General features: G+C 32.7%; 1 protein-coding gene across 6 annotated transcripts in view; it reads left to right on the forward strand.

Annotated features, from left to right (window-relative positions):
* LOC135122711 (ral guanine nucleotide dissociation stimulator-like 1) overlaps positions 1-14,048 on the forward strand; it is a 52,725-nt gene that overhangs the window by 34,630 nt on the left and 4,047 nt on the right. For 5 of the 6 annotated variants that reach the window (XM_064047085.1, XM_064047086.1, XM_064047082.1 and 2 more), the window contains exons 3-4: positions 4,257-4,516; positions 8,579-8,879. In XM_064047085.1, coding sequence (XP_063903155.1) covers positions 4,257-4,516; positions 8,579-8,879 — 561 coding nt within the window. Of the gene's footprint in view, positions 1-3,310; positions 3,442-4,256; positions 4,517-8,578; positions 8,880-14,048 lie in introns of those variants that run through there. The other variant, XM_064047087.1, reaches the window with a different exon arrangement.

Genomic DNA, 14,048 nt, shown 5'->3' on the forward strand with positions numbered 1-14,048 from the left:
AAACCCCCCACAAAAAACATAATCCTTAAAAAGTCTGAAATTGGTTAGGAGAACTGATTTCATATCATTGCGTTGCAACTTAATAAAATAAAATAAAATAAACTCTCTCAGTTGAGATGCCTCTAGCTTCAGCTAACTGCCGCACCTTCGTTCATCTATTGGTCAAAATCCTCTTATGAACTTTGAATGTGATTCGTCTTCAGCGGATGTTCTCCCGAACTTGAACTCATATTAACTTAAGGGCAAGTGGCTTCATATAAGAAACATATGAATCGCGCAATATAGAACAAAAATCTCATGGATTTCCGTCGCAGTTTTCCCTTACAAAGAGAAGAACTGAATCACAATTTAATCGGGTTTCAAAAAAAAAAAAAGAAACTGTATTGAAATCGGTTCATCCGTTTGGGAGTTACGGTGGAACAGAAAGATATACAGACATTAGCTGAGGGTCATGAAATTATTGAAGTGATCATCGTCAAGCATAGTTAAGAACGATTCCGAGTAAACCAGTTCTCAACTAAAAAACATCGCATCGAAATCGGTTCATCCGTTTGGGAGCTATGATGCCATAGACAAATCCACAGACAGAAAAAGTCTTCAAAGTGAAAAGTAGTTTAAGTGATTATTTCAAACATAGCTGAGAACCATCCCAATGATATCAGCTTTGAGAAAATCGAGTTTTCATAGATCAATGGAAAACAATGAGAACAAGACGTTTATGTCACTATCATTTGTCCAGTTTTTTCTTTTATAAAATTGCACCTCTGGAAAAATCATGCGTTTATCTCCTTTAATGTATCCACAACCAACTGTGATCACGAATTAATTGCTCAGCCGATCTTTTAACTTATTATTTTCTCTGTCATATAAAATGTTTTTTTTGAAAGATTTAGATTCTGTGGCGGCATCAAAGGTGTTGCGGTTATAACTTCTCTATATACTCGTTTTTTAAATACTCGCTTCTCTTGTCATTAAATAAACTCGTGAATAAAGAGGGGTTTATAACCTTGTTACATAATATACTAAGACCAAAAGTGGTCTTCATTTTTTCCGAAATATAAAAGTACAGTTTTGGGTCTAGTGCCCATAAGAAAAAAATTTCACGCATTATTCGTGACCATCATTTAATCAAATTCATATTGGTCCCATGAAATCGTATTAAAGAAAAAAAATATATGACCTGTATACATTAAAAAATAATAATACTTCATTTAATGGCTGAAACGAAACACTGGCTTATTAAATTTTATTGCACCAAGTGTTTTACGTGGAATATTTTCGAAATGAAAAAAAAGAGTGGTTCTCGAAGTTCTTTGTTTCCATATTTGAAAATTTCATCTTCTACATGGTTTTGTCTTTTTTTCTGATTTTTTTTCGGATTTACTATTGTAAATATTGTTTATATTTTATAAAGTTAGATACTTTTGAACCTGTGGTTTACGAATCCGTGTTGAGATTTAACATAATACATCCAGATTAAAAAAAAATCAGAATTGATTAACAACATTTTACGATTTAACTTTAAAATTGCAAAACCGAATGTTCTGAAATTTTGCGAACGTTTTAAGGTGAAATAGTAAATAGTTCATCAAAATTTATCCGTTTTAACCCCATTCAAAAATGATAACGTCATCTTGCAATTTTGTCGAATAAATGTTATTGAGATTTTATAAAATAACATACTTCTGCATGTGTAATTTATGAATCCATGTTGAGGAATTATTTTAGACAAGTAGATTTTTGGAAAAAAAGAACAATTGTATAACATCATTTTACAACATGTTCCGATTATCGTAAGCATGGTGAACCCATAATCAAAATTTATTCGTTTACCGTCTCTTAAAAAAATTAATGACGTCATCTCATATTATGACTCTTTGCTTGTGGTTTATCAATGGATTCATAGTTTTTAATATTACTTATACAGGGTGACATAAAACAGTTAATTCGGAAATTATTTTTTTTTATCAAATTAAGAACGGCTCACTATTTCGGCTATTTTCCCGAAAATGTGAGTATACAGTATTGTATAATTAGTATTACACTGCACCTATTCAGAATGCAAAATTTTGTTACGGAAAAACTCACTTGAAACTCATGCATAGCATGCTCTTTTACCTATATTTCAACGGTCCACATATTTTATTTTAACTTACAGGGTTTATCATAAAAACAAAATCAAAATTCAATATTATAATGTTTCGAAGAAACCGTATTAGTACGACTGTACTTTATAGGCGCCGGAAATAACCTTCGACCGATTTTTCACGTCAGATTTGCCGTGCTTGCAAAACTTTGATCGTAAAACGTCCAAATTTAAAAGCGATATCTTCGGTAAACGACACTTTGACAGTCACTGAATACAGGTGGTGCCATCTAATGAAATTGTTTAAAGTCGACATTGTGGTTCCTGAGATGGATTCTTAATGTAAAATTGGGTTTGTGCAGTGTGTATACTAAAGACACTATTTTTGTGTACTAATAAAGTTTTATGGCACTATTAGTGTCAATGGAGCCAACAATAATCAAACAGTCTTGTTCGATCCTTCACAGACGCATGCCACTTTGAAATCTGCGTAAATTTCAGCGTCGTATTCGGAAAGTAATTGCTTTTCATTCGACTAAATGCTGCGATAAACTAATTTCATAATGTTAAAACCGAATTACATATCTACACGCAAACTCCAAGAACAAATAATATTCTGTCACGTAAAAGATCCGGTCCTGTCCAGCGGACTAGGACGTAAGCTCTTTAACTTTTGGGTTGTAAAATTTTATTAGTATACAAAAATAGGGTGCTTACAGTATATACCATTAATGCATTGTGTTCGTTTTATCAGTACGCAATGCAATTTTTTATTGTAAGTATTGTTTGATAAAAATATCGATTTTAATTTTATAGTCGTAAATCCCAGGAAATCATGTCTGTCAAAAGATAAACAAATTTATGGTGGTTTTCGTAACCTTTTTCCCCAAAAACCCATTTGTGTACTTCATTTCACCCCTAGAAAACTTTTTTTTTGTATTTTCGTTAGTTTCCCACTCCTTTGCCTTGGTTGTACGATTTCTCTTGTTTTTTTTGCTATTTTCTTTATTTTCTTGATATTTTTTTATTTGTTCATTTTTTTTGTTCCACATTATTTTGGTCATTTATGTAATGAAGGATTAAAATGTAACTCCCTCGGAATCATTTTTTTAAGATCGAATCTGACAGTTTTATGGGTACTTATGACTAACTATTTCGATTAACTTTTATCATGAAAATGATATCATCATTGTCTGTATTTTCGTCGTTGACTGTTTTGCCACTGTAGTTTGCGGCTTCAAACAGATCGCAATCTTCAGTAGAACAACGATCATAATTAAGTAGTGGTTCTAAGTATTTACGGAAAACCGTGGCAAGTTTAAAATCTTAACTATTGATCCATCGTCATGTCTGTGGTATGTATATGGTATATGACTTACATAAAAACATTCCTTTTGATCTGATTTAGTCGGCATACATACGTGTATCAATTATTTTTGTTTACTCTTCCCTGCTGGCATTTCCATTGGAAATTAACATCAACAACGATTCAAATGGAAAAGTTTTCATATACTATACGCCCGATTTGGTTGTGATTGGATAAAGCGTTATTGACTTACTCGGAGAAACGATAACCACATACATGTAGCCAGGCATATCATCGAAAAACTTATACACGCACCGAACCTGAGGAAATTTTTAAACCTGAAAAACGAAAGCTGTTGAACTTTTCAGCACCTTCAGATGCTGTTTTTTTAGCATGTTAGTGTACTGCGGTTATTAAAGCGCATGTTGTTTCGTAAATTAGTCAAAACAGCTCGGATCATTGCACTCGGACGGTTGCTGTATAAACCAGGAGGTAAACTAATCAATACGGCTGCCAGCATTATACTTTATGAATGAGTGTCGAGCTATAGGTGCGACTGATTTAATTAATTATTAGCGAAGCTCCACGTCCCTTCTAATTACTTCCGCGTCGAGATTAATCGACAAAACTATGCGAATTCATACGCATCATTTGGCGAAAATCGAATTTCGCTTGACATTTACGTTAAGGGAATTATCGAGTTAGCTTGAGAAAAAAAGATTCTCGATTCCTCCCACACGCCGATGATCCTTCGGGGAAAATGTCAGTCCTGCCTGAATAATGAACGCTGGAAAGTTCACGCTCGACGTGTTTTTATAAGACGTTTGTTGTCATATGGCATCGCTGATTGAATTTGTATTTCAGGATTCAGATGACGAGATCTCTCACTTGGAATGGGAGACGGTTCGTGTTCGATTTGTGAAAGCCGGCACTTTGAAAAAGTTGGTTGAAGCTCTGTCCACGGACGATGGCGAGCTTGAAACCACTTACATTAACGTGTTTTTGGCCACGTATAGGAGCTTTTCAACACCCAGGGAAGTCCTCAAGTTGCTGCTGCAACGCTACGAGGAACTCACCGATGTGCCTCCTAATGGGAAGATAGATCAACATGAACAACACCGGAAGTAAGTTCTTTTGTTTTAGATTGTATGGAGACTTTCATGGCGATTTCTTAGTCACGTTTTATTAAGTGCATCAAGATTATTGTTTTGAATGCTTACGAAGGCGGCATTTATGTAGGGATGTCAAATAAGAAACTTCCATTTGTAAAATCTTATCGTCTTCATAGAAATCTTGTCGTTTAAAGATGATGCTTGTCGATAAAGCTGTTTTCATGTCAGATGACAATTCTGATTTTTTTATCGTGTTTACTAAATCGTAAATTCTTATGGAAGAGTCGCTGTTATTGTGTTTTAATCAAAATTATTAGAGCTTTTATTGATATACACATGTTATCAAATTTTCGTAAAACTCGACTATACAGCGTGTTATTGAAAGGTACGTACAAAATAAAATCGGCAATTGGTCTCGAAGTATGGGTGCTAAAATAAAAAAAAGTTCAGATAAAAATTATTAAAATTTATGTCCAAATTCGTTGTACGCTTCTGATAAAAAGGTCATCTTTCGTTTCTATAGCAACAAAAGGGTCTCTTATTTTTTATTATTGTTACAGTTGCTAGGTTTTACTAAAATAAATTAATTTTACATATTTATCCTTCAGTAGCGTCTAAAAAGGTTGGATAAGGGTTAATTTTCCCCTTAAAATTTTGATAACACAAAATAAGTTTTTCAGAATTCTTAGACTGCACGAAGAACTGTCAATTTTGTTGTACATACCTTTCAATAACACCCGGTATATACAAACCAAATTTTTAATTGTCTAGTAAGTTAAGAACTAATTGTATTTTTTGTGTACCGTTAATTTTTATGGTTCAAGTAAAATGAGTCTATGAAGATGGATTTAAAGTTGGAGAAAACAAACATAAGTTCGAGCATATGCATCAATTAATATTAATTTTTACGGCCATTTGCTACATTGTTGACAACACTCGTGAATCCTTAATTAACTAGAGTGTTGAACAACAATATAACATACAGAATATATCGGGTGTTTATTTAAAAAAATCATAAGTTGGCGTTGGTTTTTTGATAGAGGAAAACGTATACAAAAACCCATGTGATTAATGATTCACACTGCTCTATATAAATGACAATTCCGCGTTGTCAGCTGTCATCGATTAAATTTGAGGTTAATTGTAGACATGCTTCACAATGTTTACAAAAAATCAAAGCCAATTTGATGACTTTTTTAATTGAACACCCGTTACATACGTCTGTCTTTTTTCACTATACGTACTGGAAACCGTGAGCGTTGCGAAGTTGGTGAATCAAAAAAAGTTTTATTATTTTATGCGTATCAACAGTCCATCGTTAAGAAACATAATTTATTCAAATGAGTAATTTACAAGATTCTTGTTCTATATTTATGTTAATACATAATGCGGTTTACATTTACACCTGTTTTTCTTATAAATAAGCTAGTCTCAGTTGGTTTTTAAATTTTAAATATTACAGTTCGTAAATGCACGGTGTTAATAAAATGATTTACATCTAGTGGGTTATGAAATTATTCTATTAATGTGGCGCTTCATTCGACGTTTGCTAAATTAATTAATCTGTCAGTTAGTTGTCAAACTTTGAATTAAATTTTCACGTTTATTTCTTTAAATCACAAAGTATATGGAAAAATATGGACTCTAGAAGAAGATAAATTTTTATTTTGGTTCTTGGTTTTTATTTCCCGAGCATAAGCCACGATAATTTTGTAATGGGGTCCATCGGAGTTTCATGCCCCTTAGAGTATGGAAAATAGGTCTCCCGTTTCCGGCTCTCTGTCAACTGAATATAACATGTGCCAATTTTTATTAGACATATATTCTCCAAAATTACCGGACCAATTGTTGTCAAATGTTAGGAATATTCGGTAGATCGTAAAACGTTAACCAAAGTTTGTCTAACCATTTCTACCAAAAATTTTATGACGTCTGCTCAAAATTTTTCGTAGTAAGTGGGATTTAAATTTTATAAAATGACATAATCCTGTACTTGTGGTTTATGAATCCGCCTTGAGGTTTTCCCATTCCCATCAGCAATTTGATGACGTTAACTTACATTAAATTAAATTTAATTCTGCGTTTAATTGGCTTCTTTTTTTTGCTAATTTATACTCCATGTGTCAATAGTGAATGGTTTTTTAATAAAATAACGATCACTAGTTAAATTAATAATTTTTAAAGCTTGGTTTTGCGAAATTTTTCAGGGTGGCCGGTTTTTTTGCCGGTCAGTGTATATCCACATATTCATTGCTTCTCAGCGTCTCTAGGGGATCTCCCCACGCAAAAAAAAATCGCATCTGTAATTATCGATCCTAGGTAGATTCGCATGCGAACGTCGGAGTTTCGTTACCTATGGGACGAATGACAACTTTCATGTTTTCACGACGTTTCATAACCTCTAGAGTCTAGAAAAATAGGTCACCCGTTTCCGTCTGGCTGTCATCTGTCTAGTCTGTGCCGATATTTATTATATATTTATGCTCCTTTATTTGTGGTTTAATACATCATATTTTATGCTATTGTTTATGTAGAATATCTCAAAAAATTGGTTAATGAAGTAATTTATTTTACCAATTAAATCAAAAAGGGTTTATATAATTTTTCCGAAATTGTGGACACCACAGTACCTATCAAAATTGATATATTTGTCCCCACTACAAAGTTGATAACGTCACACCATTTTATTAAAGAAATTTTTGCTTGAAATTAGGCACGCTGTTGTACCAGCAGTTTAGGAATCTGTCTTTATTTTAATTTTAACTTAAAGGATTATGGCAAGAGATAAAATTTGGAGTCAAATTTAATAATTTGTTTAAAAACTGAAGGACGGTCAGATAAAATCGCAGTGAAAAAGTCAATCGATTTACACAATTGATCTACTAACCTGAATTTAAAATAGCGTCAAAATTTGATGGGATGGGCACAGGGACGGCTGGAACCATGTGGAGATCGGGGATTTTTACGTGGTTTTAAATACTGCTTTTTATGGATATAATTATTATTGTGACATTTGTCAAACATGGCTACTTCGCCCTTTAATGACAGTTGTCACACAATGTCAAATTATACGTTGATGGCCAAAATGGGGAAATACTAAAATTAATTCATCGATTACAAAACACCAACAAAAGTTAATGTAATGGATGCTTTTTTCGCAAAGAAAATATTTAGTACTACGTGTGTTTTATTAACATGCTTTTATTAAAAAAAAATTGCGGCTAGAGGTTTTTTCAAAGAAAAAGATTGTATAAACAGTTTTAATATCAGATGTGTTATTTGGAAACTGCTTATGTAATAATTTCTTAAAAATTTTAGCAAGTAGCCCACTATTGTTTACATTGACCCATTAAAATAAGTTAGGTATTTGTCCCCACAAACAAATTAATTTATGTCATGAGTCTGATATTTTAGCTTCTCAATTATCTACAAATATTTCAAGTTCGCGTATTTACCTTTCGATTACATACTATACTTAAAGTATTCAAAGTCAGTACATTGTTTTTTTTTCAAAATTCTTACTTTAGGAATTTTCTAAAATTCCATTGATTGCGTTAATTGAACGACAAATAAAAAATCCATTCTACTTTTTTATGTTTTAAATTTAAGTAACCTATTTTAAGTTGTTTACATTGGAGCATTGGTGATTTATTAGAATTTATAGTTCAGATAAAATCAGGTAATACGGTTAGTTTATGAGCTACTTTTAATTTTTGGATTATAAATTCCCGCCAGTTGATTACAAGAATTAAGTTAATAGTTAATTTTTGTTCTGTCCTAAAATTTTTCTGAATTGACTCCAGCTTTTTATATTTGTTTGTACACATGTTCCAATTTTTGTAGAAAAAACAGGATACATTTTTCCACATATTAATTAAATCAGCAAATTGAAACAAAACGTACGGATTGTAACATGATCTCGTTGCAACTTTTAATCACATCATTAAAACTGAGTTTTGCGGAAAATAATAACTTTTTAGAACATCGTCAGCTCGACAGTTTTCCCTAAATACCGCGAATTTTAGCAAATAAAATCAAATAAACCTTACAATAACTGTACTGATTTTTTCGAAGGACTCTCATCTCAGCTCTACACGTATGGTTGGATAGTTACCCAGAGGATTTCAAGGATCCGCCGAATCACACAGCCCTCAATCATTTGCTTCACTTCTGCGAGGAGTTTTTGCCTGCTACCGAGTTACATGCCAAAGTGCAACACAGGTTGGAGAGATACAGCAGAGAAGCTCAAGCGGACCCGTTGCTGACGCCGCCACCGGCTTTTGCCCTACGGGCGGCGGCGGTCGGATGGAAGGTGTACAAACTTCCGGATGTTCCGGTGCGGCATTTTGCTGAGCAGCTCACGAGAATGGATGTGGTGAGTCACTGTTTTGATTTACGAACGACCTCGCCGATGTAAATAAGTTTTCAAAATTTGCAAGTTTTTTGCTGTTTTGGAATATTGAGGTGTGGAAAGACTAATATAGGGCGTTTGCGGAAAGAAAGGTGGCTGGGAGGAGCAGTGTGAGCGAGGCGTGGTGAAATATAATGGAATATACAAGCAGTGTTTTTTAAAATTGATTTCATCAGCTTTCAATTTGTTATAATCAAATTAACCATAATAATAAGAATAATAATCCTAATTTTGTGTTATTAAGTACACACAATTATTTATTAAAAAAAATTAAACTTGTTGTTTCAGTTGAAATCAAATTACTGTAAAACGACTACGTGCGTAGAAAATAAATGATGCTGCTATAAAATTCATGGTGGCGCTTCTGGTTTCTCTGAAAATTAACACAGCCTTTCCTTTTTTTCACGGTTGTTTGAAGTGTTAATACAGGTAGTAATTTGAAATAATTCGATCCTCTAATCACGAGCAATATATTCATAAATCAGATCAGTCCACATGACTGGATGTTGAAAGGTTTCCGATAGCTGTGACACCTAAAAATTGTGCTAAGTTAATTCGACCACCGAATGACGGAATTCTAAAGTTTTGCTTTTATTAATTGTGCGGAATAGAATTGCGCAAATTCAAAGGAACTGTAATTAATGATAAAGTAGCCATTTGACTTATCGCTTGTTATGACGTTTGCCGCGATAGTTTTTTTTAAGCATAAATTACGACGTAACAGTTCAATGACGTTATACAATTTTTAACATCGAATTAAAATTAACTGCTATTTGAACATTAATTTTAATAGTAACTACGCATATTTCTGACAATCCGAAAGTCGGTTCGTACGATTGTGTATAATTAAGAAAATATATGTGGCTATAATTGTAACGTAAACTAGAATCATGGGCGTGTAGTTACTAATAAATAATAAAACTATTGTTTGTCATGAAAAATGGGCGTGTTATTTGATGCTTTCTCATTAGTAAGTGTAAAAACATGTTTTTAATTAACGTTTAGTAGTTATTTTTATTTGTAGTTACATCTGTTTGCTTGATTTCCTTGTCACAAATATTGAACATTTATGAGATGAGATGATATGATAATTCGAATTATCAAAAATAAGGTTATAAAGTAGACGTCGTTATTTTAATGTGGCGAATGGTTAATTTTATTTTATCGGCGTTTAATGGCGTATACAATGCGAATATGTCGGTCCACCATTTCCATCCATCTGTCTGTTTGTTGGTTTGTTTATTAAATATTATTTGTTGGTGTCGCTAAATCAAAGCACTCAGAAAAACATGATCCTTGTCTGGGAACAATTAATAGATATTATTACATTAAGAAAATACTATTTTTTAGTGAAAATATTTGTTTGTTATTATTAATTTACAGTTTATACACATATTAATCCCACACCAAAGAGGTCTTGCATAAATTCACGTATTGTTAAAGATAATGAAGACTAAAATTTAGATACACATTTATATTCCATTCAAATACAATAAGCTACCGGGTTGAAATTTTAGTAGAACCTGTACTGTGTAACGTTAAACCAGCTAAACATTGTGAACAAAAAAATCGTTGTCTGTCTCCTTTGAGTTAATTTTCACTCATTCGTAGAAGTTGAAAGGCTTTTAAATTAGTTCGCAAATTTTCGGCAATCATCTGAACGACCGCGATTACGTCCCAAAGATTTCTGAAGAACTTAGCCACTTGATTATCTGTCTGTCATAGCGATACCGAGGAGCAAACCTGTTACGAATCTAAAGAAATGGAAAAGTTAATAAAGCCAATGGACGTGACGTTGTCGTGGTTTCACCTATCAGATCGACGTGTTTAAAAAAAAAATTAAATTGGGAACATTAGGATCCGTAGAAGCGTCATTATGTGCAGTAAAATTTAACGCGCTGCTCGATCTTCTTCGATCCCCACACTTACCACGTGCATTCCGTCTTTACAAAGGAAGCATCGAAATCCGGTATTGTGGGTAAACATTCACATGAACAACCATATCAGTGAGAAAAAACTCTACATTTGGGTCCGGATTCGTCACTTTGCTTGCGCCACGCGATCGCGTGATTATTTCCCTTACAGTTAAAATCTCCTGAATTTCGACGGGTGCGCAGTGAATATTATACTTATAAGGAAGGAAACAAGCAAGCTTTAATTATGCCAAACTCATATCAAGAATAACAAAGAATTTGCATGATGTGAAAATATTAATTCGAGTTATTGATTAAATTCAAATGAGTTCATCAAGATTATATCGTGGACCGAATCCCGATGTCGCTTTAAAAAAGCGCACACGAAATAAACAAAACGGGCACATATTTAGTTTCAGCGTACTTCGAGACTAAATGTTCAAATTCAAGCTGTAGGAAATTATTAAAAACTCTCCTGGTTTCGAGCCTATTGTAATATAAATTCAACAGACGAGAACTCTCGACTTCTTTCTGGCAAAATGGATCGATGTTAAATGCCACTAATGAACTATTTAAAAACCTCGAGTGAGAAGTTATGAAGTGTGAAAATAATAATTTGGAGACATTCTATCCAGAACTTTAAATATCATTACTAAAGTGAGTTAAGGTTAAATAAGTGTATTCAAGTATAAAAAGTATTAGAATCACGAACAGAATTCGCCACAAGTGTCACATTACAGACTATAAAATCGCTAATTAACTAGTGTAGTGACCTTTTAGAATTTCTCCTACACAAAACACTAGAACTAGCAACCCAAGGGTGATTTTTTTTTCACCATTACCCCAAACGTTTTCTCGACCTTTCATGAACCCTACGGAACGAATAAATAGGTCTCCCGTTTCCGTCTGTCTGTTTGTCCGTTTGTGTGCCGTCACGGATTTTTATTAGACAGATAATCTCCGAAAGTACTGGACCGATTGTTGTCAAATTTTGTATTTATATTAGGAATATCATGTATAAAACGCTAACCAAAATTTCTCTAATCATGCCCACCACTAATGCGATGATGTCACTTCAAAATTGTACATATTAAATGGGTTTTAAATTGTATAAAATAACATTGTCCTAAACATGATGTAGTTTATGACTCCGAATAGAGCTTTTACCCGAAGCGTCCAGATTTTTGGAAAAAAAAATTAAAATTATAACATTTTGCAATTTAATTTTGAATCTGCTAAACCGAATGCTTTGAAATCTTGCAGATATTTTAATGTTATGGAAAGCATAATAAATTTTTAGTCAAAATATATTTGCTTATCCTTTCCAAAAAATTTATGACGTTAGCTCAAAAATTTGCCTACCTAAAGTGTACATAATATGATGAGTCTGTACTTGTGATTTATCATTCCATTAATATTTTTTGGATTTGCGTATACAGGGTGACTCCAAAAAAAATTATCATTGTATTTCAGGAGCTAGGGAAGTTCTGTCGAAAGAACTTTGGATCAATTTTTTTTATTTTTCAAATCGGGACACCACACTGTTTTACACGAGAGCAATGAATGCACCTTGGCGTTTTTCAAAATTTTCCGAATGAACTCGTTGTATAATTAATTACATTGCCAAATGACGATCGAAGCCATGAGATTTTGCGATGTTTAATACGTATAAATTAATAAATGCAGAAAATACCAGAAAAAAAATGGTCGAAAGTAATTTCTTACTTCCCTTGCCCTTGAAGTACAGTCCAACAAATCCCGCTTCTGCGGTGCAAAGTTTCAAAAAGTTGTAGTTAACTGTCAAGAAATTTTTACCAAATTTCCTGTTGCTAGTTGTGGCGCCACATATTCAGTTGTATTTTTGTTTTAAATTTCCTTTTTCTTCAGGAGCATAAGGTAGTTTGTTTTTTTGACGTTTCATAAATCTTAGAATATGAAAAAATAGTTCTCCCTTTTCGTTTGACTGTGGTCTCTTAACGCTTTTATTACTCTGAAACAACTGATTTGACAGTTCTGAAATGTTAGATATGTTTTAATGATATTATGTTGATGGTAAAACTCTAACCATAATTTATCTGACCGTGAAGTTATCTCATTTTTCGGCCGCGTTCGAAAATTAGCTAGTCATTTATTTTCTTGTAGATCCCGATCCTCAGAAGTTATTTTCGGCTTCATTTCGTCGAAAAATCCTACTACTTTTTAAGAATCGCCAATTGAAATGTTGGAAATTTTAGTATTTTTTATTAAACTTTAACGTTTCAGCTGAACATCTCAAAAATTTTGGTGCAGGAGCATAAAAATTATATTTTTCAGATCCTAGCACTTTTGGGGATATTTAGGCCATTTTGTCTAAAGGTCAATTTTTCGGTACTTATCTGACGAAATTTTTGATAATTTTTCCAAATTTGCTAAATACCTTTTTTTGGTACCTAAAATTCAATCTCTAGAACTTATTTTAGGCTTCATTTTTTCGAAAATTTCTACCATTTTTGCAGATTCCCTGATTAAAATATGGCAGTTTTTAGAATTTAAAAATCAATTTTTCTCCAACCGAATATTTCACAAATCTTGCCCTGAAATTTATATTTTTCCAATTAGCACGTTGAAATCTACATCTTACAATTTTTTGGATTTTTGGCGACTTTCGAAAAACTCAATTTTTCAATATCCTCATATGCAATTTTTAATTATTTTTTTAATCACCCTCGAAAAGCCAACGATATTTATTGTAGATTGCATTATTTATAGATTTCAACCCCAAGAACTATTTCTTGGTAAATTACTGTGTACCATTTTTCCAGAATCGTCAATTCAAATATGGCAATTTGTATGATTTTTAAACAATTTTTTTTTTAAACCGATTATAAAATTAATTTTGCGATTTTTTTTTGTGATAACCACTATAAAGAAAAAAAAATTAATGCCTTCATAAACCATAACAATAGACTAAAAATATTTTACACATTTTAGATGGGATGTAGCGGAGAAAAATTGGCGATGGTGTCATCAATTTGGGGGAAGGGAGGAGATAAAGTTTCATTACTATTTACCATGTTTTCCATAACCTTAAAACATTTGCAAATTTTCAAAGCATACGGTTTGTAATTCAAAAGTTAAATTGTAAAATATTGTTACATATATGAGTAATTTTGATTTCTTTTCCCAAAAATCTGGATGACTAGGGTAAAAAATTAACACGGATTCATAAATCAAAAGTGCA

The sequence above is a fragment of the Zophobas morio genome, unplaced genomic scaffold (genome assembly GCF_036711695.1).
Source record: "Zophobas morio isolate AGI-343-1 ecotype UQ-CSIRO unplaced genomic scaffold, CSIRO_AGI_Zmor_V1 ptg000005l, whole genome shotgun sequence".
NCBI lineage: Eukaryota > Metazoa > Arthropoda > Insecta > Coleoptera > Tenebrionidae > Zophobas > Zophobas morio.